An 18,886-nucleotide genomic window follows, 5' to 3' on the forward strand; every position below is an offset into this window, starting at 1 on the left:
GCAGATCTTGTCACGTAGCGGGTTGTTAGAACACAGGGTTATAATGTAACCTGCTCACCTAATGTTTACGTTTGTAATATTTATATTATTTGCTAATTAATAACCTCATGTGGAACTCTGACTCTGCGTCTCATTTCGGAGTCTGCTAATGTCCACCGGAGGTCACATTTCAGTCACGAGCACTTGCTTTGAGATCCTTTCTGACTGAATGTATAAAATACGCTGTTTTCCATTAAGGCAACCCGGGGTGCTGAAATAAATTGGCTAAAGTGGCAGTGGGCGGGTTAAAAGAAAACAAAACAAAGACAGCGTTCCAGCACGTAACTCACATTTTCAAAGCAGAATATCTGACTTCAGCATTGTTTTTCAGATAAACAAGAATGTTCACTTAGCATGTTTCCTAAATATCTGCAAACATGTTTTGGTATTTTTATCCTTTACAAGAGTCAAAAACTTACATACAGCACCTTTAACATCATGGCATTCAGCTTGTATGCATACAGGACTCCCACAGACAAAACCGACAAGAATGACGAGCTGATTACGAGTTTTAAGACATAACCAATGCAGCGTCTCTGTCACAGTCTCCACATGTGACATTTGACACAGTTAGGACCCATCTGCTCGCGGGCCTGATTGTTATCTCACCATGTTAATGACCGCCAGTGTGAACCAAGCAATGCATCTGTCCTACTTTCATCCCCTTTCCATTAGGCTCAGCCGTCCTCGAGGACTGAAGGCAATCAACAGTATAATTGCATACGGGCAGCCATGAAAGAATTACAAGCAGAAAACAGGTGTCATTAACCTACACATCCATACTCGCTTCTCTTCTAAAAGAACGGCGTCTTAACAGCGATAAAGTGGCGCGTGAAGTGGGTGTGTCTAGAAACTTGAGAAAACATTCGCTTTATGCAAATGAGCCGTGACTGCCAATGGGAGTGAAGACATGAGCACATGTGTGAAGGCAAGACTTTAACACTGCTACCAGCCATTTCTGCCCACATCATAGAGATGGAAAATTGATGCTTGGAAAGCTGTGTCAGAAATGGTCTGCGTTCAGAGTGAACCGTGTACTGACAGTCATTCATCTTGTTCATGATTTGATGTATTATGCTCTCATGCAATTTACATTCAAATGCTTTCCCCTTCAGACTGTTTATTTTTAGCAGACTAAAAAAAGTGGAATGGAAATTTGATATTTTACCAGCATGACATCTCCTTTGTGATCAGACTTTTAAAAGCTAGGACTAGTCGTACAGTCTACCAATTGTATTCAATACTAAGAACATTCACTATAGCTAAAATAGCACGTTAAACTCAGTAAAGCAATATTATACTCTACGTATACACTACCTGACAAAAGTCTTGTCGCCTATCCAAGTTTTAGTAACAACAAATAATAACTTGACTTCCAGTTGATCATTTGGTATCAGAAGTGGCTTATTTGAAACGCAAAGTCCTCTAGATTAACGCTTATTTTTTAATTATTTAATTAAGACAGTAAGGTCTGACTTAGACAAAAGTCTTGTCACTTAACAGAAATAATGTACAGTATAGAATATAAAGTAATGGTGCATTGGAAAAGGAATTAATATTGTGTGAGACTCCCATGAGCTTGAGGACTGCATCCATACATCTCTGCAATGACTCAAATAACTTATTAATAAAGTCATCTGGAATGGCAAAGAAAGCGTTCTTGCAGGACTCCCGAGTTAATCAAGATTCTTTGGATTCATCTTCAATGCCTCCTCCTTCATCTTACCCCACACATCCTCAATAATGTTCATGTTTTGTGACTGGGCTGGCCAATCCTGAAGCACCTTGACCTTCTTTGCTTTCAGGAACTTTGATGTGGAGGCTGAAGTATGAGAAGGAGCGCTATCCTGCTGAAGAATTTGCCCTCTCCTGTGGTTTGTAATGTAATGGGCAGCTCAAATGTCTTGATACCTCAGGCTGTTGATGTTGCCATCCACTCTGCAGATCTCTCACACACCCCCCATACCGAATGTATCCCCAAACCATGATTATATATATATATATATATATATATATATACATATATATATATATATATATTATTACTTTTGGACCTTTAACAAGTGGGAGGCACATATGTAAACTGTTGTAATTCATACAGCGTTTACCTGATATGGATGTAAATACCCTCAAATTAAAGCTCACAGTCTGCAGTTAAAGCACACTTTCTGCAGTTAAAGTTCGTTTCATTTATTGTGTTGGTGTATAGAGCAAAATATTTTCGAATTTGTCGATGTCCAATTATTTATGGACCTAACTGTATATATTTATTATAAAAATTTATTAGCAGAGATTAATTTATCAGCCAAATTACAGCTGTAACAATCTGTAGTTTTTAGTTTTCGCTTTGTTTAGTTTTTCTTGTAGGTCATTAGCTATTTAGTTTCACCAGTCTACAATCAGATTATCATTATCTCGGTGGATTTTTTTGTCCCTCTGTTCCGTTGGTTTTGGTGTCTGGTCTCATTTTGAGTTATGCATTTATTAATATGGATGTGTTGCTGTTTCTTGTTTTTCAATTTCTTTGTGGATTAATACCCTTGTGGGTTATTAAAAAATGTTAAACTTTGTTTCCATGTGCTAGTTGATATTCAGCAGCCATTCCTTGACAGAAGACTAGATAAAAAAAAAACGTTTAGATGTGTTTGTTTGGGTTCATTTAGTTGTTTATTTTATTCTTTATCAGTGTTTTTTTTTTCAATATTTTTAGTCGCAACTCGAGAGCTAAAAGTCTCTCTCGAGAACCATTCCAGACTTCCAAAATTAACTAACTACCCAAACCACGTGCTTTGCTTTTTCCTTTACAGAATCACTGCATGCTGAGGGAGTGCTAGTCAAGATTGTGGCTATATCTGGAAGCCCAAGATTACAGAGTGGGATTATCAGGAAATTTTCTGGCTACTTCTCCCATTCCCAGTCGTTTCTTCCAACTCTGACCCTCCTCTGGTCCCACTTGTTCTGTCCAACTCTGACGCTCCTGTACTCCCGTAGTTCCCTCTGTAGATCCTTTCCAGTGTCATTTACTACGTTTACATGGACAGCAGTAAACTAATTATTTGCGCAACAAACTCAGAAGTGCTGGATGAAAGTACGCAGTAAGGACTGGTGGGTGTCATAGTTTCCTGCTCACACCAAAAAAGTGCTCTCTTGCTTGAAGCCATTCTTATTTGTTTGTCGTCAAATGCTTGACAACTGCTGTGTGTGCATCCTGTTGTTAAATGTAAAATGGTAATAGTTTGAAAGTTTGTGTTTATCATAATTGAATTGCCCCTGGTGGGATTAATAAAGTTGTTAAACTTAAACGTCCCTACTGGACTTCAATATTGTGATTAAAATAGGAATACTGTACTCCACATGTCTTAATTTCTGCTTAGTTTGATTATGACATTAGTTGGATTAAAGTAATCAAAAATCTCTGTTTACATACTCAGCAGGGACAGGACATCAACATGACATCAGATTGATGTTGTACCCCAACGTCGTGGGGACATTGCATTTTGTTTGGAAATGAAAATTGGGTAGACGTCACAACCCAACGTCAGGCTGACGTCAATGTCCAACGTCCAACATAAAATCAACCAACTATCAACGTCTAATAATGTTACAGCTTGACATTGTGTGGACATTACCACTATGATGTCTGTCAGACAGTGGATTTTGGTTGCCATACCTGACGAATAAATGTCAGTATTTGAAGTCAATAAGATGTTGGTTTAAGATGTTGGCTTGACGTTGGATTTTGGTTACTTTCCAACACAACCTAAAATCAACCAAATATCAACAACATTTAATGTCGTTATTGGACGTCAAAATAATGTTGTCCTTAGACGCTGGCTAGACATTGAATTTTGGTTACCTGACGTCATGACCTAAATCTAACCTGATATAACCACCCTATGATGTTGTGTGCCTGCTGGATGGTAGACTCAATCTTGAAATAAGAGTATTGTTTTAATCTTATTAAAATTGAAGTATTGGTGTCCATGTAAATGCACTTGTTGGTTGTGGATAGCCAATGTTTCCCATACACTTCTCTCCTCAACTGCTCTGAAGTTCCTTCGCAGAACTCAGATCCACCTTGGACTTCCAGGAAAAGCTCTCCAGCTCTATTGATTCAGCACTGAACTTCACCTCAGCACTCCAATTCTTTGGCTCTTTGTTCCTTCTGCTACACCAGTGCCCATAATAGTACAGGTATTAGTACAGGAACCAAACGACCCAACTCTGCATCCTAAAGGAGGATTGTGTTGGGTCCAATGTACTACTTTAGCTCCTGTGTTTAACATCAATTAAAAAATTCAACACAGCATCAATGAGAATGACAATCATGTGATGATGATGATGATGATGATGATGTGTCATTTGAAAATTCTGGGAAGTACTACCAATAAAAATGTATCCTAGTTATGATCTAAAATAATAAATGAGTCTGTTTCCAGTAGAACATAATGGCATTTCTCAGTCCTGCATGGGTCCAGGCCAAACTTTCAAATGATAGACAGGATCTGGGTTGCTTCCAGGTAGCATCTTTCTAGATTTCTTTTGAGTGCAGGCAAACACTTTTGGACCCATGAGGGCCTCTAATTAGCAATTCTTTTATCAAGCAGGAATGCATTTAAATGATCAAAAGTGACATAAGACAGACAAAAAAATAGCTTCAAATAAATTCTGCTCTTTTGATCATTCTGTTCATCAAAGCATGAATTCTTAAGCACCGAATCAACAAATTAGAGTGATTTCAAAAAGATAATGAGACGCTGAAGACTTAAGTAATGATGCAGAAAATTCAGCTTTGTCATCCTAGAAATACGTTTTGTCTGTTGTATATATTGAATTGAAATGATTGTTTGAGCTGATGTGCAGGTATTTGTGTGGCATTAACGACATGCAGTATTTTAAATTCACTGCCTATAGTGATAATCTCCCTTTTAGCCTCGTCAGCGCAAACTGCTCTGAAATGTGAACATTTGTGCATTCGGTCCTGCTGAGTTTGTTTGTCATGCCGCTGTAAATGCCTCCACAGAGGGTTTTACTTCACTATCAGACAAAGATAGCTTTAGTGCAGCGTTGATCCCGCTGGCTATACAAGCAGACAACAGAGGAGAGATGCTGGTGTCATTCATCTGCTGGACATGAGGAGGACAGGGCTTAATAGAGTTGTCAGATGTGGTCAAACACACTCCCTAATGCTGCGGTTGACTGTTGGGGATACTCCCGTACACTGCTTTAAATTGAGCTCACTGCATTTTTCATATTTCTCTTAGTTTTTCTGTCATTTCTGTCACGGTCATTTCTGCAATTTTTCTTTCTGAAATAACATTTATATTTCAGAACCAAGAAGGAGCTTTGTCGGTTGCTGATTTTTAACAAAACAAGTTAATAAATCTGCATAGTTTCAGGGCATTTTAGACTAAATGTGTACTAAAAGTTTGTTGGCATTTATTTTTGACATTCATTTATTGTTTGACTCAAAGTCTAAATCGGAATAGTGGCCAGAGATGTCACATTTTTGGAGAAAAGACCAGGCTCATGAATATTAATTAGCCCATTACATTGCCTGATTAAGATTCATGAGCCTCAGAAGTTCAGTGTTTCTGGCACTGACAACATCAAAGCAGTTTTACTCATTTGCTCAGATATTTTTGTTGCTACACATTTATTAACTGTGATAATGAATTAAATGATAATGAATGAGAATGAATTGAGTCAAATATGAAAGAATATGATATTATCACCTTAAGATACAATTGGAAAACATTAATTCATTACTATTCCTTTCCATTCATCAGGGGTCGCCACAGTGGAATGAACCACCAACTATTCCAGCATATGTTTAACATGGCAGATGCCCTTCCAGCCGCAACCCTGTACTGGGAAACACCCATACACTCTTATTCACACACACTTATACACTATGGTCAACATAGTTCATCCAAATGACCTATAGCACATGTTCTTTGGACTGTGAAAGGAAAACCCATGCAAACACGGGGAGAACATGCAGACTCCACACAAAAACGCGAACTGGCCCAGCTGGGACTCAAACCAGTGACCTTCTTGCTGTGAGGTGACAGTGCTAACCACTGAGCCACCATGCTGCCCCAGTTGGAAAGGTCAGTAGGCAAATTTGGCCAGAAGTTACAGTTTGGCCAAGGTTAAAGCCCTCTCTTTTTTTGAAGGACATCCTGGGATTTTTAACGACCACATAGAGTCAGGACCTCAGTTTAACGTCTCATCTGAAAAGATGGCGCTCATTGAGCAGTATAGAGTCCCCATCAATATACTGAGGCGTTAGGACCCACATAGACTGCAGGTTGAGTACCCCTGCTGGTCTCACTAACACCACTTCTGGCAGCAACCTAGCTTTCCTATGTGGTCTCCCATCCAGGTACTGACCAGGCAACCATGTGAGAGTTTCAGAGAGCTAACAAATTTTAACATTATTTAGGTGCATATACATTTAAGTGCTTTTAGGCTGCGAACAGCTTGAAATGTATTTGACAGAAATCTTAGTCTACAAAGTTGAAGTAAAAAAAAAACTGTTAATGACATTATAAGGACAAATAACATTAACGAATGTTAATTGAAATTAAATTATAATAATTTATTTAATTATCAAAAAAAAATCACTTATTAATGTTCTGTAATTATTATTTAAATTTATATTATTTAAATTATTAGATGTTATTATTAATTTTGTAGTAATTAGATTTTTAAATATTTTATGTATCCCAATTATTCAAACCCCCTTGTTTTTCATGTTTTTTGTGATTTGCTGCGATTAAAATGACAGATTTTTGTTTAGGTAATTCCCAGAAATTTGCGAACAATTTTGCGATGAAAAAATATAAATATAAAAATTTTTATATTTTATATATATTACATCTTATTTACCATATTAGATGGCCTACTACGTTAGGTGTGCAATCTGACACAATGGCAATGACAAATCATAAAATTAAAGCTTTTTTTTTATTTTGGTCTTTTGTCAAGACAAGATCTAAAATAGATCTAAAACTGTAGGGATTATGCCAAAGGAAGGTTGTTTAACTCTTACTTTTATCCATGATCTTACTATCTTTCACTCTCCGGAGCATCTGACATCATGTACCTCCCTCAGGACATGTAACTGATTTGATATGCTGCAACGGCCCCTTTAAATACGAGATCAATGTAGCGAATTTTGATGCTCTCGCCGCCGGAGCTGAAGGCAGACAGTGTTGTCGCCAGGGTGGCCAGAGCGACCTTTGATGCTCTCACCGCTTTCGGTGTGAACGCACAGTAAGAGTGTCAAACGCACAAAACTCCCAATTCGCGCTGTGTTATTCACTCGATTAGCACCACAGGATGTCTAATCGCATCTTTGCATTGACTTCCCATGTGAACCACTCATGGTACGTCTGTGTCTGCTCATTGCATAGGCTGCAAAACTTCCCCTCACTTCAATGTAAATCTTATGATGGTAGGGGCGCAGGTGAGACATAATTTGTTGTCATTCACGTGTGCTGCGTATGCAACGTCTATTAGTCATGTAAAACAATTAACTGCAAACTGAAATAAATATAATTTGACTATATGGTTTGGAATTGGATGCTTGAGATTATTTACATTTTTTGTGATTATTTTCTGTTAAATTAAGAGTTTTGCAGGATTGCAAGAAAATGCTACTTTTTGTTGATTATGCGTTGGATTCAGCGATCGCAGAATTAATAATAATCATATTAATAGTTTAATTATAATTAATAGTATTAGTAAAGTATAGTATTATATTATATTATTGATATTATTATATTACAAACAGAATGGTATTATATTAACAGTATATATCCTGTTTTCAAAAACAAGAAGCGACAATATTAACGATAGCATCAGTCAAATTAAGACATGTTTCTTGACATGAACGATTTCTGAAGGATCACGTGACACTGAACACGTCCCCTCAAATCACTTCATATCTCTTCAAAAATTATGCATTTATGAAGTTTGCGTCACACGGGTGGGTGGGCTTGACAAACCACCAGTAGAGGCACTCTTTAATCTATAAAAAACACGTTCCCCTCCTAGATCTACCAGTTAATTCTCTGAGCACAAACAGTTTCTTAATATAATCAGCACTTATTGTGTATTGCCTCTTCTTCACTGAATGCCTCCTCAATTGAAAGTCTGACAAAATCGTCAGCTAAATGACTAAATGTAAATGTAACACTTGAATAATGATGCTGAAAATACAGCTTTGCATCACACACATTTAAATATCACACCCCAAAAAAATATGATTATAACAATATATCAAAACAAATATGATATGTCACAAATACAACGCAACAGACTACATAATTAAATTTCGTCTGATGTTTATATGTGTGCAGATGTTTCAAAACAACAGTAAAACAATGGACAAATGTGAATAATACATCACAGAGGTCTAGAAGGTGCTGTTGGTGATGCTGGTTAATGCTGACTGTGTTTGCCGCTGTCAGAACTGGGATGTTGGCAGCAGGTTTGTGCTCCTCAGGGTGGAGAAAACAAGCTTGTTTATGCCTCCGTGCCGCTAATAATCCATGACTGCCTGTAGCTCTTGGCTTCACTCCGACGTCCCCATTGACAATCTAGTTAAGAACATTTTTTAAGCACCCCCCACTAATAAGTGCTCTGTCTTTCATGTTACACAAAGGCCTCCAGCATCTCCAGATGAAAAATGTCCTCGTCAGCATCTGAACTGAGATGACACTATGATGAACACACACATATTTCTCTGTACTTCTAAATACAAGCTAAATTTCTTTTGACTGTCTATTGCAGATTTGAAAATAAATAAATAAATCTATAGTTTTAGGCTGGGTCTGGCTTCAGTGTACAGTGTGTGAAACCTTTACTACTATACGTCAATGTCAAAGATGCTGTGTGTAAATATTTATTAGAGTTTTATTATGCAAGCGGATTGGAATGCATTTGACAGGAAGCTTAGAGAAGATGCGTGTTGTTTGACCGTGGGGAAAATAACCTTGAAAATAACCCTTAAGATAAGAATAGAATTAGTGTACTGCATTAAACATTGATACAAATCTAATAAGAAATTACATTTAAATCATTTAGCAATTCTGTTCTGTTTTAATTACTTATTATTATATTAATAATACATTCACACATTGTTAATATTTATTAATAATGCATGGCCCAAAGGACTGTAATAATAAAGGTTATGTTTAACCCATATTTTGAATTATGAATTGCATTTTGATGGTTTAAAGTTGAAGAAAAAATCTGTAAATTAAACAGAAAATTTTTCTGCCAGAAAATTATGCTTTTTAATTTTTAATTAATTAATTTAAATATTTATGGCGTGGTTCATAATTATTATTTCCAAAATTAATAAATAATAATTAAATGTTTTGATGTACACTACAGCAGGGTTTTCATCAATTTTCCTTTGGCTTAGTCCTTGATTAGGGTCATCACAGTGGAATGAACCTCCAACTATTACAGCATACGGAACCCAGTACTTTGAAACACCCATACACTTTCACATTCACACACACACACACACACACACACACTCATACACTAGGTCATAATTTATTTTTATGGTCCGTTTGTTGAACTTAAGTTACATTGCAATTAGGTGCTTTCACACCTAGACTTTTGTCCCGGAACCTAGCTCATTTTGCCTGGCCCAGTTAGGTTGGTTTGGCATATGTGAATCCAGCAATCGCGCTCGGATCCACGCCAAAACAATCGGTCCAAGATCGCCTGAATGAGGTGGTCTCGGCTCGATTGAAATTAAATCTTTTTCTGGGTGTTTTTGTTTGGATCAATAAATGTTTTACTGCACTTGGTCTTTCCTCTTGCCTTTCCCTGCACCACAGTTACACATGTTTACAAAACAACAACTTAATATAATATAACAAAATAAAATATAAAGGAAAACTAAAACAGAAAATATAAAACTGAGTTCAACCATTAGTAAAAAGTTCAAACGCTTGGATTCAGTAAGACTAAAAAGTAATTTATTATGAATTTTCTGTGATGTAAAGTAGATTTTTCACCAGTCAGTACTCAGTGACACATAATACTTGAGAAATCTTTCTAATATGCTAATTTGCTGCTAACTAAATCTTTTAGTTAAAAGATATTAGCGCTGGGTAAAGATTAGGGTTAGGTACCAAAACCTTATGTAACCAGTATGCACCAGACCGAATCAGCATATAAATTTCAGTGCCTAATTTCAGTGCCACTGGTGCTGCGACGAAGACATAAGAAGCATCAAGGGGGCATCAAAGGCACAGATAGGAATGCATTGTGTCACACTATCTCTAAACATTTAATCCTAAACAACTTTGAGGGTTACGATGTTGGGCATTAGTTCTAGTTGCTTAAGAATTTATAGAAGGTAAAGCACACAGTACAGCGCATCTGGTGGGCGACTCCCTTCAGATTTAACACGCATGGTCGCAACGTGCAGCAGATGCTTTACAAAAACATGTCAAAACACGTCAAACTTAATGAAACATTTAAGGGCACATTATAGGCAGAGGAATGCACTGTCTTTGACAGCTTGTCGATTCTATTTCTGTTTAGTTCAATTATGACTTAAGTCGGATTAAGGTAATCAAAAATCACTGGTTACATGGTAGAATCTTAATCAGAGTATTGTCTTAATCATATTAAAATCTAAGTAATGGTGTCGATGTGAACGTACTTAATGACGACTCAACCCCTAACCCTAGAAAGAGTTCACTGATTTTGATGACAGCCCTTCCACAGCTTAGTAGTAAGCTAATGTAATGTTAATAATAATGCATATCTTGCATTCAAAAAAACGATCAAAAGATATATATTAATGCAAATCAAATATATAAAATATGAATAGATGTATACTTTAAACTTGAATTATATTGTTCAATTAAGATGATTAAAATATTTTTTGTCAAAAAAAAATGTTTCCACCATAATTTTGTGGCTCAAAAGTATCGTTTTGGCACCGGTACCGTTTAAAAAGTATCGATTTAGAACCTCCAAATGATAACCAACCTTAGCAATGATTAATAACGATTAATCACACCTCAAAAAAACATTTGTTTTAATCTAAGATCAGTGTGTGTATTTTATATATTCATTATGTATATGTAATACACACACATACATAAAAACAAAACTATATAAGATTTGTTTTTGCATTCATTCATTCACTTTCTTTTCAGCTTAGTCCCTTTAATAATCAGGGGTCGCCACAGCTGAATGAACCGCCAACTTATCCAGCATATGTTTTACTCAGCGGATGCCCTTCCAGCTGCAACCCATCACTGGGAAACACCCACACACTCTCATTCACACACATACACTATAGCTTACCTAATTCACCTATAGCGCATGTCTTTGGACTTGTTGGGGGAAACCGGAGCACCCGGAGGAAACCCACGCAAACACAACAAGAACATGCAAACTCCGCACAGAAATGCCAACTGACCTAGCCAAGGCTCAAACCAGCGACCTTCTTGCTGTAAGGCGACAGCTCTCCCCACTGTGCAACCTAAACTTATCTAAACTCAAACATTTTCTCGAATGCATGCATGTGTGTATTTGTCTATACGTAATAAATATACTGTACACAGTATACACACATATATTATGTCAAAACAAACTTTTCACATGGATGTGATTATTCAGGATTATTCATCTCTAAAAATGATCTGTGTTGTATAATATAAGTTGTGAACGCATTTTTAAATGTAAGAGTCTATCATGTTTAGAAGTAAAAATATTCATTTCTAAAAAAACAAACAAACTCAAACTTTCGACAGAGGTTGTGTAGGATTTCTAGAACACATATGAGAAATCTCAATAAGTCGCACTGTCAAAACAATATTTCCCCGGAGGTTTTGTCATTGTGCCATGATTAGACTTGTATTGGGCTGTAATATGATCAGAGAGGCAGAGGGTGTTTGGTATGCGGCGGAGATGCTCTTACATGGATTACTGTTGCAGTTATGAGTCACTGTGTCCCACTAAAGGTGTGTTGAGATGAGCATTTAAATCACCTTTGAGACACCAGTGTCTGTGACCTTGCTGTTTCACACTCCTACACAAACCGTTCAGAGAGAAAAACGCTACACACAAACATGCAATTATAAAGCCAGATGCTGCTCCTTCGGTCAAAATTCTTATGGACATAAATCTGCACACAGCAATTAGGAGGGTTCAAGTGTTTAAGGCCTTTAAGCACACACATATAAATTAATATTATTATTTTAATACCACTTCAATCGGGGATGGAAAAAACAGACATTTTGGGTCATTTGCCATAGAAATACAGCGTTGTTATAAATTTGTAACAGTTAAAGCACCACCTATAAGCAAATAATACTGAATGCTTTTGTTTGAATACAATAATGATGCAAGTGCTCACCTGAACTTATGACGACTGAAGTTTTAATGTCGGAATTATACTTATTTGGGTATAAACATTTTTTTTATTAATATTACAGCTGTCTAAATGCAAAAATCCTATTTATAACTTAAGGGATAGTTTCTTCCTTCTGTTGAACACAAAAAAATATATTTTGAAAAATGCTGGTAATTGACACCTATTGACTTCCATAGTGGACCCCCCCCCCTCCTATGGAACTCGACTGGTCTCAGCACACAACATTCTTTAAAATATCTTCTTTTGAGTTCAACAGAAGGAATACACTCATAAAGGTTTAAATGACACAAGGGAGAGTAAACAATTTCAGAGTAAAATGTAAATTTTTTGGGTGAACTATCCCTTTATTTTGAGGATTATTTATCTTACAGCCCATAGATTTGTAAAGTACTGCTTTTGATAAGGTTGATTTATATTAGATGCAGTCATAAGTTCATTTGGGAGCATGTTGTAAGTGTGAGATCATTATGTTGTTGGCAAAAGTTTGCTTTTGGTGTGCTGGTTCACTATTGGCTGGCGATGTCAAGTCATTTTTTGTAACTTCGCACATGGCTCCGGTCGAACTGGATGAACATCTTTAGAAATACAAAACAACTACCTAATGTGAAGTCTTTTAGGCCTCTTGAAGTTTCATTAAATAATAATGCATATTTTTTGTGTCATGTATTGCATTAAGCAAGCAGTTATCTTGATTATATAAAATATAGCCTAAATACCGGGCTGCACAAGAAATAGTTAATTATTTTAGTTTGATTTATTATCTGAATCTGAACAATGTTTTATTTTGAAAAATCTTTTATTTGAAAAAATGACTGTATTCTCTTATATCTCGTTGCATCTCAAATCACTTGAGTGACAAAATCGAACCCACAATTTAGCAAAATGAGTAAGAACCAGGTGTATTTGAAAGTATCTTTGCGAAAGATTGTAAACAATAGTAAAATGGTAAATGTGTTGAGTATGAAAGCTTCCACAACTAGGATAATAGTAATCATAATTACCGTTCATCAAAGTTTCAGAGCTTCAATCTTGACCCCTTAATAAAAGTTGAAACGAAGACTTAAAAAATGAGAGAGAGAGAGAGAGAGAGAGAGAGAGAGAGAGAGAGAGAAACCACTGTCCAAATGCCTCTGATGACTAATTCAGATCTATACTTGCTTTTTCAAGTGGCAAATCTTTCAATTAATATGCCTTGCTTTACTCTCACAGAAATCTTTTGGAATTGAAACTGGAGTTTCCTGTCTATATGAAGGAATGTTGACTTTGAAATGGGCAGATGTGTCTGTTCACTTTGAAGCCTGTGGTGTGGGAAGAATCATATTGAACAGCCGTCACGGGACAGAGGAAGCAGGTGGAGAGGGCAGCGCGTGACCCGTAATCTTACCCGCGTGCTCAGAATACAAATGCGTGGCCAAACAATGAAGAAGAGAAGGTATATAAAATAGATGAATGTTCTTCATACCTGCCAGAATATGCTGTCTATAGTGCTGCCTAAGAAGCCCTCTCTAGTTTCAGAGGAAACCAGTTTAGGTCCCAAAATCGTCATAAATTCATCAAAGTCCACCTGTCCATCACCTGCAGAAAGAACAAAACATTTCTGAGTTAGAATTTAAAAGTGTTATAAAAAACAGCAAGAAACCACAGAGGAAGTGGTAGAAGCATTGACTCGTCATTCATGATGTTAGATCTTGCTAGAACAAAAACAGCGAGCAAGAAACCAAAATAATCTAAATATGTTATAATACCAAAATATCAATACCCACTTTTAATAGCATATTCAACTTGACTAATTTATGAGCCAACAAGCCCAAACATGGTTATAAGTAGACATGCAAGGGCAGGGATCTAATCACAACAACATTTATTATTCAAAATCAACTGAAAGAAAAGAAAAAAGATGCTAATGAACATTGCTGTTGAAAATGAAAGGCCTTGGAGTGAAAACGGTTTAGAGCCACTGACATACAGGCATTGGACAATAAAAACTGAAATGCCTGGTTTTAGACCACAATAATTGATTAGTATCGTGTATGGCCTCTTTTTGCAGCCAATACAGCATCAATTCGTCTTGGAAAAGACAGATACAAGTCCTGCACAGTGGTGCTACGTGATGCTTCTGGAGGAAAACATTTTCTGACTCACTCCTACAAAACACTCCAAAGTGGTTCAATAATATTTAGGTCTGGTGACTGTGTAGGCCATGGAAGATGTTAAACTTCACTTTCATGTTCACCAAACCACTCTGTCACCAGTCTTGCTGTGTGTATTGGTACATTATCATCCTTAGGCATGGGCCGGTATAATATTCTGACGGTAGGATAACCTTAGATATAAATATCATGGTATTGAGATTACTGCTCTAAAATATATTCTTTTAAATGCCTAGGCAAAAAACAAAACCTTTTCCCCCTTTGTACACAATATGTTTTAATTTGAGAAACATTTAAAATATTTTGGAGCAGTAAACATGTCAGGCTAAATAACCCAAATGAATTATTGACTTCTGTTACGGTATAACAGAAAATTTTGATGGCTTTAAAACCTTAACTTTTCCAAACCGTAGTATAACTTGAACACAGTTATCGTCCCATGCCTAATACAAAGCATCACTAATGTTTGAACCATTGGGTACATATGGTCCTCCTGAATGGTTTGGTATTCCTTGGCAGTGACTCATCTAGCACAAATATTGAGCCTAGGGAATATTATGATATTGCAGCCCAAACCATCAACTGTACCACCTTTGTACTTCTCTGTGGCTTCTTTGTGGCTTCTCCACACCGGAACTCTCCCAGTTTGGGAAAGACAGTGAAGGTGGACTCATCAGAAAACAAAACATGTTTCTGTTGGACCTGGTTTATCCTTCTTGGTGGTTTGCTTACATTACCCTGGATAATGTTGCTCTTGATACATCACAAAGACTTGCTCTCTTGGCCAGCGATCAATAAAGATTGACCACCAGGCTGGTCAAATTTAGCCATGAAACCTCTAACACTAAATTGGCTAGTGATCAACTTCTAGATAAATGAAACAATGATCAGCATAATACATTTTCTCATACAACACAGACAGGTAGGCACCAATAGCTTTGTGATCAGTGCACCAACATGTAGCACAACTGTGCTTTGGGTGGCCAGAGGAATCTCAGCTTGCGGACCTTTCTTTTAAATAATTTTTAATCTTTAAAATTAAATACAACACAAATAGAAACTGTAAGTTCTACAGTTGGTCTCTACTATTTTCATAAGCGTAATGAGCAGTCAAAATCCCAAAGGAGCTGCTGAAACAGTTCTACACCTCAATCATTGAATCAGTCATCTGCCCATCAATAACTGTCTGGTTTAGCTCAGCTACTAAATACGATCTCCAAAGACTACGTCGAATAGTTCGGACTGCTGAGCGAATCACTGGTACAACCCTTCCTACTCCCTAAGAACTGTACTTATCCAGAGCGAGCAAGAGGGCTGCCAAAATCACTCTGGACTCCTCACACCCAGCACACTGCCTCTTTGAACTTTCACCTTCTGGTCGACGCTACAGAGCACTGCGCACCAGAACAGCCTGACACAGAAACAGTTTCTTCCCTCAGGCAATCCATCTCATGAACACTTGATGATAATAATTGTGGAACCAACATCACTACTTGGCATACACTTTTATACACATATACACTTATTTAACCACACACTTACATGCCAATTTGCACATAACAGCTGCACATATAACGTTGTATATAGCAATAAACACGTACATACACTTGTCAATCTGTATATTTGCACTCACTACTTACTTCTATTTTTTTTAAATATATTTATTATCTGTTTTTTGTCCTGTCTCTGTTATCCTGTTGCACTGTAGTTGCTCTGTCATGAAAACAAATTCCTCGTATGTGTGAACATACCTGGCAATAAAGCTCTTTCTGATTCTGATTCTGATTCTAATGGCAATTGTTAGCCTAAGTAGCTGTTAGCATAACACTGTCTCATATGCTGATCAGAATCCCCTTCAGATCACAGTTGTGAGTTGCATCAGACACTCACTGCTGTCAGAAAGTCATTTCTGAACTAGATATCGTCTGATGTTAGCCTGATTCATGTCATCATGGAAAACTGGTTATGGTGTACTTATAAGTAACATTATAAAGCTACAATTAATAAAATATCTTATTAATCCATGTAAGAATTTTTATGTCGCAGCAGCAAAATCAGAGTCAAAAATCTTCTGACTGATCAAAATTTATTTGATTTAACATTAAATTGTGCCTGGTGGGGGCAAAGTTCTTTATATCAGTTAAAGAACAGAAGAGAGCTGAATATAATTATTTGAAGAAACCACCATTGCCCTTCAGGGATCAATAAGTTACATCTACCTAAGTCACAGGAACTTTGTTTAATTTAATAAGATCTGCACTGCTTTGCTGATTGCTTTATTATGCAGGTTTTTTTTTTTACTAGTGCAGCTCAGCTAAATGAATCCGTTCAGGGTCTCTGAACTAAGTAATAGGCTACAGATCTGATTCAAATTCACTCGATCTAACCATTACATATGAAACTGACAATTATATTTCCTCTCACTTTTCAGCTGCCAGGGGTTTCTTGCGCAGATCAATTCAATAAAGCAAATATCATGAGGAAGACCAATTAAAATTCAGGTCAATTTGCGGCTGCTTAATGAATACCTATCCATTAATAATTGAAATTAAAATTTATTTGTCTCCTAAGGTGATTGCACTTGACCTTACATTTGACCTTATGAAATCTATGAAATCTTATGAAAACTACTTACAGCATATTTAACAGTGAGCATATAATATCAATTTTAGTCATTCAATCCTTTAAGCAGGGCTTCCAAAATTTGGTAAACATCTTGCAAAAATCACTTTTGGTAGCCCCAATATAAATTTAAGTAGCCCAAATAGAAAATACACTATAATTAAAATAAAAACAAAAACATACATTTACTAAATAAAAAGATATAATGGCATTTGTTTTAGGCTATATATTCACTTTTAAATAACCAAAAAGTTTTTATTAATTTTTTTAAATAACCAAAACAATAATGTTAAGTGAACATAGTTTGAGGTTATACTTTGCAGCTATAGAGACATTCCAATATGTTACAGAGTATATAGAATGTTCCCTTGTGGTTAATTTGGATTATTTCTTATATAACTAACTTTCTTCTACCTGTAAAATCTGAAAAAAGGGAAAATTGTGGAAAATGATGTTATTATTTTCTCTCCCTTCACTCATTTCAGACCTGCTTGTGTTTCTTTCTCTTTTAAACATAAAACTTTTTCTTCAAAATATCTTCTGTTGTTCTGTTATATCTGCGTTTAACAGAAAGAACAAAAACTCAAACAGGTTTGAAACAAGTGAAAGGAGTAAATAGTGGGTTCATTTTCATTTTTTGGGTAACTGCCCCTTTAACTATCCCTTTTAGAGCAAGTCGTGAAAAATAAATGGACATTTCCTTTTACACTGCCTATTGTTTACCAATCCTGTTAAATAAATAAATCCTATTAAAATTATTTAAATAAATAAATATATATATATATGAAGAGTATATACAAATATTTAAAGTATATTTTATATGTTTTAATATTTACCAGAAACTTTATAATTTTAATGTAAAATTAAATGCAATACATTCACAAATAAAAAACTAATTCTAATTAACTAATTTGCAACTATTTTAACTAAATTAGCAATTTTTTTGAATAGATTTTGATATAAATAATAAAAAAAAACATTTAAACAAATTTAATTCACGATCAATCCAACTAAATGAATTGAAGAATAGCTGTTTTTGAATCGGCAGCCGTTAATTTTCACTGGGCAATGTTATTTTATTTGAACAGACCTACTGAACTACTGCTTTTAACGGTTATATACAGATTTTACAGCATATGATAGAAAATCTATAAAAGAGCTATATGATTAATATATGCGTCTTGGCAATGGTTGGGGTGAAACGGCTTGTTTTGAACATGCCATGTCCTATCAAACTACAGTTCTGTATAATTCTAAGGGTAAGTAATTAATGTGTTATAAATAATTTATTTAAATTTTATACATTTGTTTTAATAGTCTCTGAATAAATGTAATTTTTATATACTTTGTTGAAATCATTATTTGGAGCATATGAGCTAATGGAACGAATTATTAACGTGATTTATATATGAAACATATGATAATAAGATTTAAAACTTAGCTCAGGCTATTGCTGTGTCTGAATATCAGTGCGATCTCTGAGTGAGTGACGAGTGTTTGTGTGTTTCAGTGCCGCGCATTCAGTACAAGCGATTAAACTGACAGAAACACCATGTTATTTGGGAGGTAGTTGATAATATTGTGGCTTTTCTCCTTTAATATCAACAAGTGGATTCATTGCTGCAGCACAGCACATACACAATTATCCACT

General features: G+C 35.9%; 1 protein-coding gene across 1 annotated transcript in view; it reads right to left on the reverse strand.

Annotated features, from left to right (window-relative positions):
• The window catches only part of caln2 (calneuron 2), a 72,601-nt gene that overhangs the window by 35,203 nt on the left and 18,512 nt on the right, over positions 1-18,886 (reverse strand). The window contains exon 4 of the mRNA XM_056446925.1: positions 13,926-14,038. Coding sequence (XP_056302900.1) covers positions 13,926-14,038 — 113 coding nt within the window. The remainder of the gene's footprint in view (positions 1-13,925; positions 14,039-18,886) is intronic.

Source organism: Danio aesculapii, chromosome 21, assembly GCF_903798145.1.
Source record: "Danio aesculapii chromosome 21, fDanAes4.1, whole genome shotgun sequence".
Taxonomy (NCBI): Eukaryota; Metazoa; Chordata; class Actinopteri; order Cypriniformes; family Danionidae; genus Danio; species Danio aesculapii.